Here is a 17,049-nt window from a genome sequence, read left to right as displayed (position 1 = left end):
CAGGGAAGAATTTCTTCCTAATATCTAACTTAAACTTGCCGTCTGTCAGTTTAAAACTATCTCCCCTTGTCCTGTCAATACATGCCCTTGTTAAACCATCGCTTTCCAGCTCTCTTATGAGCGAGCCCCTTTAGTTACCGGCAAGTTCTAGGAGATCTCCCTGGAGCCTTCTCCAAGCTGAACAACCCCAACTCTCTCAGCCTTTCTCCACAGCACAGCTGCTCCAGCCCTTGGATTATCTCCCTGGCCTTCTCTGGACTTCCTCCAACAGTTCCATGTCCTTCATATGCTGTGGGCCTCAGAGCTGGACACAGGACTCCAGGTGGGATCTCTGGAGTGGGGACATAGGCAGGGAGCATCCTCTCCCTTGACTTGCTGCCCATTTTGCTGCTGATGCAGCCCCGGACACTTTGGCTTTCTGAGCTGCAGGAGCACATTGTGGGGACACGTTGAGCTTCTTTTCAAGCAACACCCCCAAGTCCTTCCGTGGGCTGCTCTCCATCCATTTTCCACCCAGCCTGTACTTGTGCTTTGGATTGCCTGGACCCAGGTACAGGACCTTGCACTTGGACTTGTTGAACTTGATGAGGTTTGCCCAGGGTCCCACTGGATGACACCAAGACTGTTTTGATGAGCTAAAATTTGTAGTTGATAGAATTCTGGTTTTATGTTTTGTTGCAGTAGTTCACCTCAACAAAAGCAGATCCTCTGTAGTTTACTGTCTTCTCATTTCTTGTGTACAACTCTGAAGTAATCCCTTGCTATGATCTTTGAGTTTCTGTCTCTGTTACCTTCAACAGAAAAAAGGCCCCTTTTGGTAGTCTTTAGGTGCTTCTTAAAAGGTGTTAAGAGTAAGGTGTTTAGTGTGCATAATGCTGTTAATGAACATGTTGGACACCTCCTGGCTGTGTGCTGGACCGTTTGATGGGTAGAACAAGGTACTGGAAAACTTACAAGAAGGAAGAGTGTTTGTTTAAGAGTTTTAAAGACAAAGACAACATCAATAGAATAAATAATTGCTGTGTTTTTAAGTATCTTAATTTTCCTCAGTTGTTTTCTCTCCTTATGGCATTACTAGCTCTTTTGCAAGTAAGGTGAAAATAGCAGTGTCATGTTATGATATAAAAAATACAATGGGTTATAGAAACAATACTTGTTCAGAAATACAGAAAAACTATTATAGAAGTTTAATATTTGAAATTAAATATTTTCATAGTTTCTGTTAATGTTTTCAGAATAAACACTTTTAACATTTTACACAGGTTGGTCACTAAGAGTTTGAGAGAGACTTTCCTTTTACTAAGCTGAAGTTTACCCTTTTCCTGTAAGGATATTGGCAAATGAGCCAATTAAGTATGATCTGATGCTTTTTTTCTTTTCAGAAAGATGAAGGTAGTGATGCTAGTTTGAGTGATAGCCACATATCTCCTCCTGCCAAACGTACCTCAAAACATGCTGATCCTGTGTGCAAAGACAAATCAAAATCACGCAGTACTGGGCAGCGAGAGGAATGGAGCATCTCAACTGGACAGTCCAGGTAATTGATGCCAGGAGAAGAAGGAACTCATACCAGTTTTTCCTGTTTTGTTATCCCACTTACACTACTTCTGCAGTCAGCTGCAGCTCAGGAGTGTACTTCTGAAGCATGTTATTTTCACACCATTTTCTTCAGTTTAAGACTCCAGGAATGTGGATTACATCAATTCTCTCATCTCTATTTCCTTTCTATGCATGTTTGTGCAAAAAATAGAAAGTAATTTTATTTGAGATGCTGTCTGAATGTTAGGTTCTTGATGCATCCGGATTTAGTAATGTAATTGGTATTTTTATGTACTCAAGCTTTTTTATGTTTTAATTAGGGAATCAGTGTTACCATCTTTAGGGAATGGGTAACGGTCAAGTTTATTTCTATTGTTGTTCAGCCTAGTAAGTAAATTTTACTGAATATAGCCTCAGTCCTGCCACATTTTTGTAACTTGAAGCTGAAGTGATTAATTTTATATTATAACTCTGATTTAATAGTATTTTACAAAGCATTCTTGTATTCATAAGGTTCTTCACATGATTACAAGTAATTATGAGACAGTGTACACAGTATGTTCCTGATCCACAAACTTTCAGTTAATACTGATTCTTTTGTAGATATGTATTTCATATTTATGTACATGTCAAAATCATTCTTGTAATGCTTTGTATAATACAAGAGTGACTCTAAATCACTACTGGACTGCTAGGATGAAGTTTGCTTAAAAGCTTTGTAAATCTCAAAATAGACCTCTTTTGTTTATTTTGCTCTTTAAAAACAGAATGAATTAAATCTATCGTATTAATGTGCCATGGTCATTGGGAATGTATTGAAACTCGTGCACCTTCTGTTTCTTTTGTTTATAAGAGTAGAGTTGTACTGGACCTCCTAGAAATGTCAATATACCAAAAGAAGTATTTAATACAACTGGGAGAATTTAGATCATTGTGTCAAATGAAATTTGGCCAGGGTGCTGAAAATCATATTGTTGCTCATTTAGAACCCACCGCAACATGTCTTTGCATCTGAAGTTTTTTGTTGTTTCTGCCAAAATCCAAAGCGCTGCGCTAAACAGTGATCTTGAGTCACTAAGACGTTTCCCAAAAGTTTTGTTACTTCTGTTGGTTTATCTGAGATGTTGGAATGATGGTTGCCTTTGGAGAGCTATACCAAGGCTCTGTTCTGAAATTTAAGGGGAGAGTTAACAGGACAAGGGCATGAGGAAAGATGAGGCAGATTAATCAAAGAGATGCTTTGACAGTTGGGGGGATTCATATAATTGGTATTGAGCAGTTTTGTTTTCACTAAGGTGTTGGGCATGAAGCAGACTCTTCCAAGGCTACGTCTCGCAAAGGTTTTGAAATCAGAGTATCATGGAGCATTTTACAGTCAAAGTTCTATTTTCGCTGTGTCTTCTGCTTGACCTAAGGAATGTTAATGTGATTTGTGTGTCTGATTGTTTCCTAGGTTAACTTCTCAGCCTGGTGCTACACTACCAAATGGACGTAGCTTATGTAAGTGAATTATAGCAAACCTTTTTGTATCAACTTTCACATTAAACAGTTTTATGTCAACAATTTTCAGTGACATATGTTTTTGATAGCTTTACTGATTACTTTGACCATTTTGACCAGAAAAGTTAATGTTTTGACTCAGTTTTCTCCTGTCACCATCTTGGATACTCTTTGTGGATATGGGGAACATTTTTAGATGAAAATCCATTTCTCTTCTCAATTCAGACCTCTTGGCCATGATCTCAGTGTTTTCCTTAATTCCCAAATTACTGTTATGAACTAATTTTGGCCTTCCTCTCCCAGTTGGTCTCTTTAATTTACCTACTCTCTTTGCTCATCTGAAATTTGGCCTTCTGTGGTTCTTAACATTACTTGACTCTGCTATTGCTTTAGAGAGACCTGCCTTGTCTGCAGCTCCTGCTACCTTGAACAGTCTTCCTAAAAGCTTGTACCTTACAAACTTGCCATTTCATTGCTTATCTCAGCTAAACCCACTTGGTCTTATGTGTCCCTTTTTCATCAGTTCTGTCTTGTTTAGTTCTGTGTTGACTCTATGTAAAGTGTTATTTCATTAAGCATATTTGGTACTATTATTTATTCTGGTGCCTAAGGAACAATCAGCAGTGGGATCTCTTTGTTTGGCAGTGTACAAAGTAGCTGGTGTAGATTTGCTTGTGAAGTCAATATGTTGTATCTGACCTTTTGATACTGTATTTGAAAGACTTAAGAATTGAAACTGCGGGCCAAATGTGCATTTTAGTGTTGATGTTAACGTAAAAATATTGAATGCTTAACTGAATGCCAAATTTTCATCATAAAATAAGATTATCATCTAAGGAAATAAGCTTGAATATGCAGAAATAACTTTTAAAATAACTTCTTTAGGAATAAAAAAATACAGTTTTTAGCTCATACTGTGCTTAATAACTTTTGGTTTATTGTCCTTGCTAAGTATTCTCTTACTAATTCTTGTTTGTGAAAATGTTGTTTTCTGCATTTTGAAGTAGTAATACAAATTTCTCTTAGCTCTCAAAAGCCACCCCCTTCGAGGGGAAAAAAAGGGAGATGGGGACCATGCTTGCATAAACGGAGATATAGAAGTCAGAAAAAGTTGTCGGTCCAGGAAAAACAGATTTGAAACTTTGAATCAGAGTTTATTGTTTGATCAGCTAGTAAACAGGTATGTGGGGATACTACAGTTGTATTCACCAAGCACCTTAATGATTTTTTAAAATTAGAAACCCCTGTGTTCCAGTGCCATGTCTGTGTTTTACTGTGGGGATGCATTGAGACAAGCTAGATTGTGGTTTGAGTTACAGCTGGGTCTGTGCTGTGGCTGCCATGCTATCCATGCTCTAAATGCAGAGCAGCTTCCCAGGCTTCCATTGAAGAGTAAGTTACTCTGTGTTTACACCTGGATAAGGCTGTATGTTGGCAGTTACTGGAGAGTGCCTGAGTGCTGTAAATCCACACCCTAGTTTGTTTCTTGGTAACCTGTTTATGTAGTGATACCTTAAATGTCATGTAAATTGGTGATTAGCAGCAGTGCTTGGAAGCATTCTAGATTTTGCTTGTATGATTTTGATCATAAAATATCAAAAGTTTGTAGCTTTCTTTTGTTTTTGTTTTTTACCATTTGTTAATAATTCACATAGGGTGGGTGTCACTTTTTGACATTTACTGTGCAGACAAAGTAGGTCAGACAGGGAGGCATGGTCTGGTCTGAGCATAGGAATGGGAGCCAGAAATGCTTATTTTTGAAATATTATTTCTCTCTAGGCCTGGGCAGGTCACTTAATATGTCCTGATTTTCCCACCTGTAAAACAGGTTTTAACAGTCACATCTGTGAGAGACTGCTCTCTCTAGTGCTGTAAAATGATTTAAACATAAGCATTTAAATGTCAAGTATTATCTTTATTGTTAAATGTATTCTGTTGAATCTTTAATTTAATTTTCTTTTTCATCTTACTCAGTAACTATTTGGTATCAGTTTGCAAACTTACATTGAGGTACATTTATTTTTCTAGTTGCAGTTGAATCTCCCTCTCTTCATCAACAGTAGGAAAAAGTCTACCATGAAGGTTGTAATTTGATAAGATCATGGTACTGAAGTCTCTATATGAGCTTATACTGATAACAGTGTGTCCCATAATCATTGGAGGTTTTTAAGAACAGATTAGACAAAAGTCTGTCAAGAACTATTTAGGCATTGTGTAGTGTGCTCTTGCCTGGCAGAGCACTTAGACTTTTCCAGGTCCCTTTCAACCCTATTTTCTTTGGTAGCAAACTGCAGCATGATTTTACTTGAAATGGTTCTGTCACACATCACAGATATTTTGGAAGAATTGTTTAAAATTGAGAGGAGCTCTCATAATGAAATTGTGACTTTACTGACTTATATCACCAGAACTTCCACTGTCTTCTTTCTAGGCAGGCTTTCACCCTTTAGATTTACTTTTAAACAGCTTGAAAAAAAGGCAGTGAAAGTTTCTGTCTTACAAATATTATACAAATATAGTAAAATTCCAGTTGAAAGCTACTCTAATCACCATGGAGAGCAGTAACATGGTCTTCAGGACAGGTGGCCAAATAATTCACTTGGCCTGGCTAGTACTGTGTTGTTCTCTTCCTTAGCAGTGAAGCATCTTGGCCAGGGTTATTGCTTATATACCACCATTGTTTTGACAGCTGTTTACAAATACTCGAGAAAATGAAAATGCTGACTAATTAAATAGTAGATGAGGAATGGTAGTGAGGTCAAATTCAGAACAACGAGATTCTAGATGTTACTGATTTAACAAAAAGAAAATCCTTTATGTTCTAGTGTCTTTCTGAGGCCATGGTAAGAAACTGTAAAGCTTATGGGGTGGAGGCATTAATTGCATTCCCAGTATTATAATTGTAGGTAAAAAGCTTTGCTTTCTTATTTTGCAAATTTAATCTTACCTGACATCTAATCTTACGTCTAAGCAGTTGCAAATATATATGCTACAATTTATACTGAGCAAAATTTTTTTAAAAGTCTTTTAAAATGCTACTGTCTAATTTGAACCCCAAACTTTAATAGCATCAGCATTTCTTCTTTTACATACTTCTTAGTTTATATTCGTCCAGTTTTATTATGGTTGGGTTTGTAGTTAATTGATATACAACTTAAGATGTTGGATACTATGTCAAAAGTTCTGCATGTTACTGTTTTGACTTTTTTGTGTGTGTTAACTGTTGCATATATTTTAGTACTGCTGAAGCTGTCCTACAGGAAATGGATAATATTAACATCAGGAGGAACAGGCGATCTGGGGAGGTAGAGCGGCTACGGATGTGGACAGATACAGAATTCGTAAGTGCAGAGTTTCTGAGCTCTTGGATAAAAGGCATACCAAGGCAGAGCATGTTTGTTTTTGTAAACACCATACATTTGTCTGTAGCTCTGTCTAAAGGTTTCTGATTTTCTTCAGTGTATACCATTAAACTTGATAAACTAAACTTTGATAACTAAAATTCAGAACTAAATTAATGGATATACACGACATTATGTTTTCTTTATTGACAAATTCAGTCATGCTGTCATGCTGTGCTGTGGTGGTTCTTCTTTGGTTTGAAGCATACTCTGGTAGCTTGGAAACAGGACCAGGGACTATCATCTTCTTTTTTCATGAAAATGGCTTGATACCGATGTTACTCTGTATTAGATGGACCAGGTTCTGCCTGAGAGACTTACTTGAGCACTGTTAAATGAGTGCTTTTGTAGTCTACCTGTGGAGAGCTCTGCTGGAGAAACACTTGAGGGCTAGGGATTGTGTGGAGCATTACTTACTGCACTAAGACTGTGAGTGACATGGGACAGTGCTGATGGGAGTGCATGTGAATTTTATTCCAGGAAAACATGGATATGTATTCTCGAGTGAAAAGAAGGAGGAAATCACTGAGGAGAAATAGCTATGGGATTCAGAACCACCATGAAGTGTCCACAGAAGGGGAAGAAGAAGGTATGGGTTGTAAAAAATTGTAGGGGTTTGTCTCAAATACTTACAAAACAAAGTTCTTCACATAAGGTAGCAATATATTGCACTACAGAAAGCAGAACAATGCCTGGTTTCTAAATGTTTGTATACTACATTTCCTTCCTTCCATTTTTCATAACACTAAGTCACTGGAGCTTTCCTTACATCCCCTGTAACAATCTGGTGTAAGCCAAGGTGTGATGAATGTAGTCTACAACTATGTGATGACTTGATGTTTCTCCTGTGCTGAGTGTCAATTACCAGAAAGAATTTGTAATAATTAGGCTTGCATCTTTCCTGTGGGGGAAGGTATTAATTAAAGTCTGTTTTCTGTCCATCGACATTTGAGAAGGCTTGTAAGGGCAGAGCTGTATTTGAAATTGTACTTTACTTTAAAAATCTGAGTGAAACTGGTCAATAGGTTCCAAAATTACTGGGAAAGAAGGGATTGTGGCTGACTTTGATGGCCTGATCAGCATTGTGCTTGGCCTCCTTAAGAAATCAGACTTAAACTTTAGGCATCCATACAGGTTTCAGCATAGTCTCAGTTTTTAACTAAAACTGCTGTGGAAGGTGTGGTGTGTCCCAATGAATAAGAATGCAGTCCTAGTTCTGAGATGCTTGGATGGAAATTCTGATCCTGTTAACAGATGGGCCTAGGTTGTGCCTTCATACACAAAGTGTATAAAGTGTATTTCTGTGTTCCTTTGCTTTGTGTAAAAATGATGCTGTGAATCATAAAGTTGTACTATTTTTCATGCTGTGTCAAATATTTGATTTATTGAGGCTCCTATGGAAAAGAAAAGAAATGCATTATCCTTAATTTGAGGGATAATTATTGAAGGAAAAATACAGCAGATAGAAGTGATGTTTGAAGTATTTTCCAGCTAGAGCTGTTTTGAATACATTTATTTTTCTTTCTTTTACCTTTCCAGAATCTTCTGTAAAAAACTAGAAGGAAATTTAACAATGTGCTGTAGATTTATTGTGGTCTTCAAATTTCCAGTGATTTGCCAATTAGTGTTAATTAATATATAGGCAGTAATTCTCAGTGACCATTAAAGTGTAAATTTTTTAGGATGAAAGTAGCTCTGACATGAAGTGGAAGTGTTCTGAAAATATTTTTACCCCCCAACAGAGTCTCAGGAAGAAGATGGAGATATAGAAGTAGAAGAAGCTGAGGGGGAAGAAAATGATCGGCCATATAATCTCAGACAGAGAAAAACTGTTGAGAGATACCAGGCCCCTCCAATAGGTGAGGAACCGGACAGTGCTCATGCTGTTCTGCTCTTCTGACCTGTGGAATACCATGGATGTGGGGAGGGAATAGTTGGATGGCTACTCTTCACCCCTGACCGAGTAACAGGGATGCAGCAGCACTGTGTGATTTCCATCCTGACCTGTTGTGGTTCACCACGTGGGTGGGACTGCTGAGACACAGTCTGTCAGTTTGTCAGTGGTGGTGGCATTGCTGCCTCATTGAACTCTGCTGGGCTCAGGGTTGGAGGTGAATGGGGTTTAAGTCAAGAAATACTTGGCAGAAAGCAATCTAATAAATTAGGTGATTACATAGAAAAAATAGTTACTGTTATGCCTGCTTCTCTTCTTCAGTAGTAAGCCTAATTCATAACTGTAGATAAATAACATAGCAGCAGTTATCACAGATGAGAAATTTAAAGTATTTCAGTTGGAAGGAATCTACAGTGATCATCTAGTCCAGCTGCCTGACTGCTTCAGGGCTGATCAAAACCATTTTATTCAGGGCATTGTCCAAATGCCTCTTATGACAGGCTTGGGGCATCGACCACTTCTTTAGGAAGCCTGTTCCAGTGTTGAACCACCCTCTCAGTAAAGAAATGCTTCCTCCTGTCAAGTTTGAGTTTGCCCTGATGGAGCTTTGAACCATTTCTGCAAGTCAGGATCATAGAATGTGATTTCTCTGATAGAGAACTGCTGTGGTTTATTTGTTCAGAGAAATTTCAAAATGTCCCATATTATCAGCTATGAAGAGGTTTCTGTATGGAGTTTCATGTCCTGCAAATAAACTAAAAATGCTATTGCCCTGAATGAGTTACATTGTGTGCCATGACAGACACAGCTCTGATAATTTGAGAAGGGTGAGGATGGAATTCCCATGGCTGCATCCAGCCAAGTACAGTGATAGTGACAAAGTCCCCTGCCCAATTACTTCCTTAATTTAAGCTTTTGGAGAAACCAGTGATAACCTTATTGATGAAGTGATAACCTAGCACTTACGTGCTGCATTTAGATTAGTTTATAATTCTTTTGTAATTGATGTTACAGTGCCAGCTCATCAAAAAAAGAGAGAAAATACGCTATTTGATATTCACAGATCTCCTGCAAGAAGAAGCCATATCAGGTAAATGTCAGTCTTTTGGGATGTAATTTGTTTGCTTTCCTTTAGTACATTCTGGTAGCTTTTGATTTTTGAACCATTCCTGAGTGAGTTGCACAGTTCATTTATGCATGTGAGTGGGTCTTGAACTGTATCCTAGGTTCAGACCCTGATCAGCATCCAAACAGGAGTGTCATGGCACTTTGTAATCCCAGTAGAAGCTTTGTGCTAAACAGAATGGAAACAGGTGTGCTACAAGTACTGGAAGGAATTCTGCGTGGCACAATGTAGCTTTTTCTGTAAGGCTGTATATTTAATATTTAAATCCAGCACATCAGTTTAACAAATATCCCCTTTCTGTTCTACAAAACTGCGCAAAACAGGTTAATGTTTTTTGTTTTCTTTCAGTTCAAATTCCATCCAAGAATTATCAACAATTTAATAAAATATTTAGCAAGCATAATTTTTGACTCTTATGTTTTGTGTCAAAGAAGTCTGGAATGTACCAAGTTGTCTTGGAAACTGTCGGTAGGCTTTATGTAACAAAACAGATGAGATTACAGCTTAAAACATTTTTTAAAAAATAAACTTAATAAAAGCTTCAAAAAGACAAGTCTGTCCATGAACAGAATCCAAGTAAATGAATACTAGTCATAGCTGAAACTCTTGTCTTACTGCTTAACTTAATGGCATAGTGCAAATACATAAAGTAAATAAAGTAGTGGCTGAATCTTAGGATTCTAAAGTTTCTTTTTAATACAAATAAGAGTTGTTTTTTTTCTCCTTGTGTGACTTTTTTTGTATAATCTCTGGACTTGTACTTACTATTTATATATGAAGAGTGTGAAAGTTATTACCCCTTCAGTTTTAGCCTGCTCATTATTCAGCCCTCATTTTATCCCTTCTTGTCAAGGCACTGTCATAAAAAGTCTTCCTAATTGCGTGATACTCTCTTTGATATATTTTGAAATGTATCTCATTTTTGGTCATTGAACAGTAAAACTGATAGACCATGTTATCCATTGGCAAAAACCAGTTAATTCAGTGCATTATCATGTTCATACAGATGATGCAACTCACTATATTCACTTAAAATTGAAGACTTTTTACTAGTAGCCAACTTCTTCATGCAAGAAAGTGCTGAATTTTCCAAACCAATATCAAACTCAACACCTTTTTGTACAGACAATTTAATGTACACTCTGTTGTATTTCTGAAATACTCAGTTTTCTGAAATACTGTCATACTAAAATAAGAAATGATTCATTCAGACTTTGGATAGTAATTTTACATGGATTCAGATCAGAAGTACAGGTATTTTGAGGGTCTGTTCTGCTATTCAGAATTAATAACCTCATAAAAAGAGACTATATACTTTGTGAAGTATGGAATTTTTTCAAAGAATATTTAAAGGAAAAACCAAACTGAGTAAGGAGATCTTGGTATGTCTGTTATGTTAGAGGTGCCTAAAGTGGTTGGAAGCTTTCCTAAGTACAGTTGCAGCTTATTGATTGAATATTCAAATCACAGTGCTGAGGTGACATGGACTGGACCACACTTCTTATGGGGCTCTACTGTCCTAGTAACGTTCATGTTGAAATCAGATAATCGCTGTGGCAGTAAGAGCTGTTGTTCCCCTCTCAGATTATTTTGATACTTAATGAAGCTAGAATTTGCAGGCATCTCAGTACTTACACTACTTACTGATCAGTACTGTACTTGCCATTTCAGTTTCATTTTTATAGAAGGACCAAAACATGGCATTCTACTCCAAAAAAGACTGAGTTTTCTGTTTGTTTTGCCACTTCCATAGGAGAAAGAAGCACGCCATTCACAGCAGCGATACAACCTCTTCAGATGAAGAACGTTTCGAAAGAAGAAAATCTAAAAGCATAGCCAGAGCAAGAAATAGGTATCAGAACATCCTTGGTCTTTAGAATGGTTTGATTTTATTATTTATCAGAAAATAAACAGAACTAGACTGTAATGTTTTATGAGTTCTGGAGACTTTTGATTCTGCCTGTAATTACCTGCAGACATGGTTTAGGAGGAGTGCTGGTTATATATTAATACAGATTTTGGAGTCTTATGAGTAGATTAATTAATACTAGTGATAAAAAGATGGAAATACAGGAATAGCTGTTTGATTCAATTGGGTTATAAAAGATAACTCCTGTTGGTTAAAATATTATCATCGGTGTAACTTGGTCCCAGTTAATTCAGTTGTACTCCCAGCTCTTCCCTCTTCCTCCTGTGTAACAATTCATGTGTTCTACACACCCAGTGCCTATTTTTTTGACCTTACATGTATTTAGCAGTAATCTAAAAGTGGAAGATCTGTAAGTAAATCTATTCACCTCCACAGATACCTAAGTAGGAAAATTCCGCAGGAAATAAAATTTTCCTCAGCTTTTTTCCATCTCTTCCTGTCTGCCACATTGCTCCCTTTTCGATCACAAGGAATTCAAGCAATGTACCAGAAGTGTAGTTCTGAGTGTAACCTGTGTCTTACTGGTACCTTTCTTCCTTTACCTGTGTAGTTGGCCTGATGTAATATCTGTGTAGGGGCTTAAAGGAAGGAAATACTGTTTCATCTGTGTTTAATCAAAATAATCTGTCCAGCCTGGTTCTTCAGATTGAAATATGTGTATGGAAACATAAAACTATATTAAGGAACTTCCAGATATGTAACAATGATTGCCACAAAAAAATAGATTAGTTTTGTTTACCAATCTGGGAAGGTTATCTCTTTATGTAGTAAAAGGCATTTAATCTCTTGGTTCTTCTCCTCCAAGCAGTGAAAAAAGAACTGTATTTGATTGGTGTTTGTTTGTTGTTGAACAGGTGCCTGCCTTTAAACTTCAGAGCAGAAGACTTAGCTAGTGGAATCCTTCGAGAACGTGTGAAAGTTGGGGCAAGTTTGGCTGATGTTGACCCTATGATTGTTGATAAATCGGTAGGTTTTGTTAGAGCTTTTTATCTTCCTTCCCTCAGTTATGCATAAGCAGAATTGACCACATCCTCTTATTGAGTTTGAAGTAAATTCATAAAAAGCTCACTGATTTTTATTTTATTTTATTTTGTTTTGTTTTGTTTTGTTTTTACCAAAGCTTTTGTCTGTGTTTTTTGGACTACAAAGCATTTGCTCTGGGACTCAGGCTGGATCTCTGTAGATGTCCAGGCGTCCCTGGCACAGTTAACTTGCAAACCAGATAAACCTCTTGTGGGCAGCCAAGAGATGACTTTCTCAACTATTTTTTTCACACTTCGAAAATTCAGGGAATTCCTGTTGGTCAATGCAGTATTTTTTCTAATTTGTTTTCAAATGTTTTATAAATAAAGGTGCTCTTGTGGAACACTTACAATATAAACTTTGTATGCTTTTTTTCCCCCTAAGGTGTGTTTTGATAGTATAGGGGGATTGAGCCATCATATCCTTGCACTTAAGGAAATGGTAGTGTTTCCTCTTCTCTATCCAGAAATATTTGAAAAATTCAAAATTCAGCCACCAAGGTAGGTGTATTTACTCTTACTGTTGCATTTTTTTATTAAGCGCTAAAGAATTGAAAACACATAGGAGATTGATTCTTGCCCTGAAGGGTTTTACAGTTCAAATAGATTTATGTGTTTGCTACTCCACTTGTCTCACAATATGTAATAAGCAGGATGAAGAGTTAAAAAAATCTAGTTTATTTTTCTTGTGGTAGGACAGTAAACTTTGTGATTTGGTTAAAGAAAGAATTCTCATGTGTTCTATTTAGTAGTACCTTGCCTTTTTTTCCCGTTATGTTATTAAATATTTTACTAGATCAAGCAAAATGCTGATGTTTTTCTCAGTAATATTATACTGTGATTTTAATATATATTAATCAGTTATCTTGCTGTGTGATTTAAATGGGTACATGGTATCTAAGTAAATTGATTGTGGGGATATTTTTGTCACTTAATTACTTCATTCCAAAGAAGTAACAAACGCTGATTAAAGTGTTACCTAACTTCTAATATTTGAAGAGGTGGTATTTAACTAATGTAAAAGAAGACTTTGGAAACTTAATATGCCTTTGATTAATGTTCTTTACAGATCAAAGTTTTACTGATTTGAAAGCATAAAACAATCTTAGATTTTATGAAGTCATGCTAATACACAAAATAATAATACGAGATCTTAAGTCTTTCTTCTCCAGGCTCCCTGTCTTCATTTTAAAATTTGACTTGGAGTTTTTCAGGAGACGTAAAATAAGTTTGTGACTGTGTTGATCCATTTATCTTCAGGGGCTGTTTATTCTATGGTCCTCCTGGAACAGGTAAAACCTTGGTAGCTAGAGCTCTAGCTAATGAATGCAGTCAAGGAGACAAAAAGGTGGCTTTCTTTATGAGGAAAGGAGCAGACTGTCTCAGTAAGTGGGTTGGTGAATCTGAACGTCAGCTTCGACTCCTTTTCGATCAGGTTAGAACAAAATACGTTTTTTTCATATGATTTCTCTGTATGTTGTATTTTGTGGTTTAGGTAGCCAAAGGTATTTGCAATTGAAACAAATAACTACATTTTCATAAATTAAGCAGGATTTTACCAAATGGCATACTTAGACAATAAGAATAGAGGAATTCTGAGTAGTTTTTCTTTCTCTGGAAACTTAGAGAAAGAAGTCTCTTGACTTGTCCATTAAAGAAGCAAAGTAGTTTGGGTAAAAATTGTGGAAAAAAAAAAATCAGTCAATGAGTTTGAGTTTGACTGGCATGTTCAAAATAAATGCTACAGGGGGAACTGCATGACTGCGTTGGTTGTGTGTCTATTTTAATGTTCTTTTTTGGCTTAGAAGAGATTGGACAGAACAGAGAATCACACAAAGCAGTAAAATGCAGTAGCTCAAAGAAAAGTAGCTGTCAGATAGAGATGTCTAAACAAACAGATTGTGAGCAGATAAGATCATGTTCTCTCTAACTGACTGGAAGGTGTGTGTTTGTCTTTAACCTGTGCAGCACACAGTAAAACTGGTACACTGGTGCCATCTTGCTTACTCGAAGCAGACTGCACTCAGCTTTGCTTTGAAACACTGCTGAATTGGAAATTCAGTTTTCATTTCAGACTTTACACTTTTTAAAAAAGATGTCTCAGTATGTGTGTTAGTTTAGCATGTTAATGCTTTCTAGTGAAACCAGTTTTTAGTGTTGATGGATAAATCAAGAATTAACAGTGAATTCAATTTTTGTTTTATATATTGCATACCAGGCATACTTGATGAGACCCTCTATAATCTTTTTTGATGAAATAGATGGCTTGGCTCCAGTTCGTTCTAGCAGACAAGATCAGATTCACAGGTAATATTTCTTCTATGCTGCCATTATCTTTGTATAGGGTACCTTATCTAGGTAAACTCTTAAATGTAATTTTACTCATTTCCCAGGAAAGGTTTTTACTTTTTCTGAAGCCCACTTACACTAGAAAGGACAGATTGGTTTTCTGGTGTTGAAAGTCATCTTTTCAGTCCTTCTGGCAAACTGTAATTTGCTGGGAATTGAATTGCAGTGACAATTACCCTTGATCCACATTATTAACTGCAAGATTTCCACAGCCATTCCTTGGTTTGTTGTTTTGTGATGTAAACAGAATGTCTGTTACCAGCCCAATAGAATAACCAGTTGAAAACTTTTATTCTAACATGATGAACTGTAATGTTCTATCAATGAACTGAACTCACCTGTGATTTTGATTCTAGATGGTGTGATGTACAAACATGTCTTGTGTTGCTATAGTGTCATTTTTTAAAACATTTTTTACAAAATGTTTGCTGCTGGCTGAAATTCTTCATAGCTGCTTTCAGTCTCAGTTTTGGTTCTGGGTTTTGGGCTCTGTTTGGCAGCACACTTGTACCTGTCATTCTATAGGTGGTAGTATCTATGTGTCCATCTCTGCTGAGAGAAATAGGACAGAAATTTGGGGCCAGCAGACCAGGAGGTCAGTGGAACATATGAGACTTGAAACTGTTGTGCACCTGTTTGTAGCTTAGCTTTCTTTTGAACTTACTAATGTTGCTTTTGAAAATGCAAAAGTTCTTACAGTGTTCCCTATACTTCCTTATTCTGAAAACTCTCTTTTAGCTCTATAGTGTCTACTCTTCTTGCCCTCATGGATGGACTGGATAATAGAGGTGAAATAGTTGTAATTGGTGCTACAAACAGACTGGATTCTATAGATCCTGCACTCAGGAGACCTGGTCGCTTTGACAGGGAGTTTCTTTTCAACTTGCCTGACAAGAAGGTAAAACCTGGAAAGGAGATTTATTAATCAGCATCTTTAGTATATTAAACATTTGAATGCCTGACAGCCAAGCTTATGAAATAAAAATATTTATTCTTGCTTGTAAGAATGTTTAATTTTAGTAAGATATTTTTAGTACAAACAGATTATATACATAAAGTTGTATTGAGCTTCACATCTTCAGGATATAGCTAAAACTAAACAGAGGTAAATTATTCACAATAAACTGAATTGCTTATCTAAAAACTATGGATTGGTATAATGAACCCTATTTGGGGCTTGAAACTTATGGTAAAGGAAAATAACTTTAAATCTTGTTGACTTCTAAGCACGTAAAAAATGTAGATGCACAGCCAGACTTTACAATGTTGACAACAGAAACATTTCAGTTCTTTATTCTAAACTTACATAAACTCCACCATAATACTTCATGAATTTTTACTTAGAATTAATTTTATTTTCTTTCTGGATAGATGTATTTGGATTTTATAGAACTTTTAGCTGGAATCGTTCTGGGATTCATATTTATGTGCTGTGCTACTCAGCAATACATTAATTGGTGAGGCCTTTGATGGTAGAACCTGTTAACCATAGGTGCAGTAATTAAAAATGAAATTATAAAACTATGACAATTCCTAATAGAACATGAGTTTTGATCAGTTCATGTATAATAATATTGATTAAACAGAAATTAAAATGTGGAACTGGTGAAACAAATACTGCTTATATATGGAATTAAAAAAGAAGGGAAAAGCTTTGCTCTTGAGAGACTTTTGAGTGCCAAGTTCTATTTTATGTGTCTCAGTTACATCAAAAGCAGGTAAAGTAACTATAGATGCACATGAATAAATAATACTTTTTTCTGTGACATGGTTTTGGCTTGCTAGTTTTTTTTATCTCATTTTCTTTTCTTTTTTTTTTTTTTTTTAAATCAGGCACGAAAGCACATTTTGCAAATTCATACCAGGGATTGGAACCCCAAATTGTCAGATCCTTTCTTAGGAGAACTGGCTGAAAAATGTGTTGGTGAGTATTATGATGTTAGTACTTTTACTGTAGAGGCTTTCTCTTCTGTGTAAAACTTTGAAGGTATGTTAAATGTGTCGAGATTTTCTTTTCTTTATCTTTCTAAACTTCTGTACTTTGAACAACACTCTTTTTGTAGTAACAAAATATGTTTCTGTCTTACTAAAACACAAAATGAGTCGCTAGTAGTGATTTGAAAATACAACAGTGTTTCCTTTCTGTAACATCACTGTCCTTATATAGGATGCATACCCTTAAAGAGAAGCAAAATGAAGTTGGAATTGGAATCTTCAGGTAGAGTTCCCATTAAATTAGATGATTACAAAAGAGATAGGGGGACTTGGGAGTTTTTCTGTCTACTTAT

The 17,049-nt window shown here is 36.3% G+C and overlaps 1 protein-coding gene across 2 annotated transcripts in view; it reads left to right on the top strand.

The window, feature by feature from the left end:
- ATAD2B (ATPase family AAA domain containing 2B) overlaps window positions 1-17,049 on the top strand; it is a 75,316-nt gene that overhangs the window by 14,805 nt on the left and 43,462 nt on the right. For both annotated transcript variants that reach the window (XM_082277111.1, XM_082277110.1), the window contains exons 2-15: window positions 1,383-1,537; window positions 2,993-3,039; window positions 4,066-4,219; window positions 6,278-6,380; window positions 6,921-7,029; window positions 8,183-8,299; window positions 9,349-9,424; window positions 11,214-11,312; window positions 12,245-12,356; window positions 12,798-12,913; window positions 13,673-13,847; window positions 14,631-14,719; window positions 15,500-15,659; window positions 16,595-16,685. In XM_082277111.1, coding sequence (XP_082133237.1) covers window positions 1,383-1,537; window positions 2,993-3,039; window positions 4,066-4,219; window positions 6,278-6,380; window positions 6,921-7,029; window positions 8,183-8,299; window positions 9,349-9,424; window positions 11,214-11,312; window positions 12,245-12,356; window positions 12,798-12,913; window positions 13,673-13,847; window positions 14,631-14,719; window positions 15,500-15,659; window positions 16,595-16,685 — 1,603 coding nt within the window. The remainder of the gene's footprint in view (window positions 1-1,382; window positions 1,538-2,992; window positions 3,040-4,065; window positions 4,220-6,277; window positions 6,381-6,920; window positions 7,030-8,182; window positions 8,300-9,348; window positions 9,425-11,213; window positions 11,313-12,244; window positions 12,357-12,797; window positions 12,914-13,672; window positions 13,848-14,630; window positions 14,720-15,499; window positions 15,660-16,594; window positions 16,686-17,049) is intronic.

Source organism: Coloeus monedula, assembly GCF_965178545.1.
Source record: "Coloeus monedula genome assembly, chromosome: 2".
Classification (NCBI taxonomy): domain Eukaryota; kingdom Metazoa; phylum Chordata; class Aves; order Passeriformes; family Corvidae; genus Coloeus; species Coloeus monedula.
This window is presented reverse-complemented; position numbering and strand designations above follow the sequence as displayed.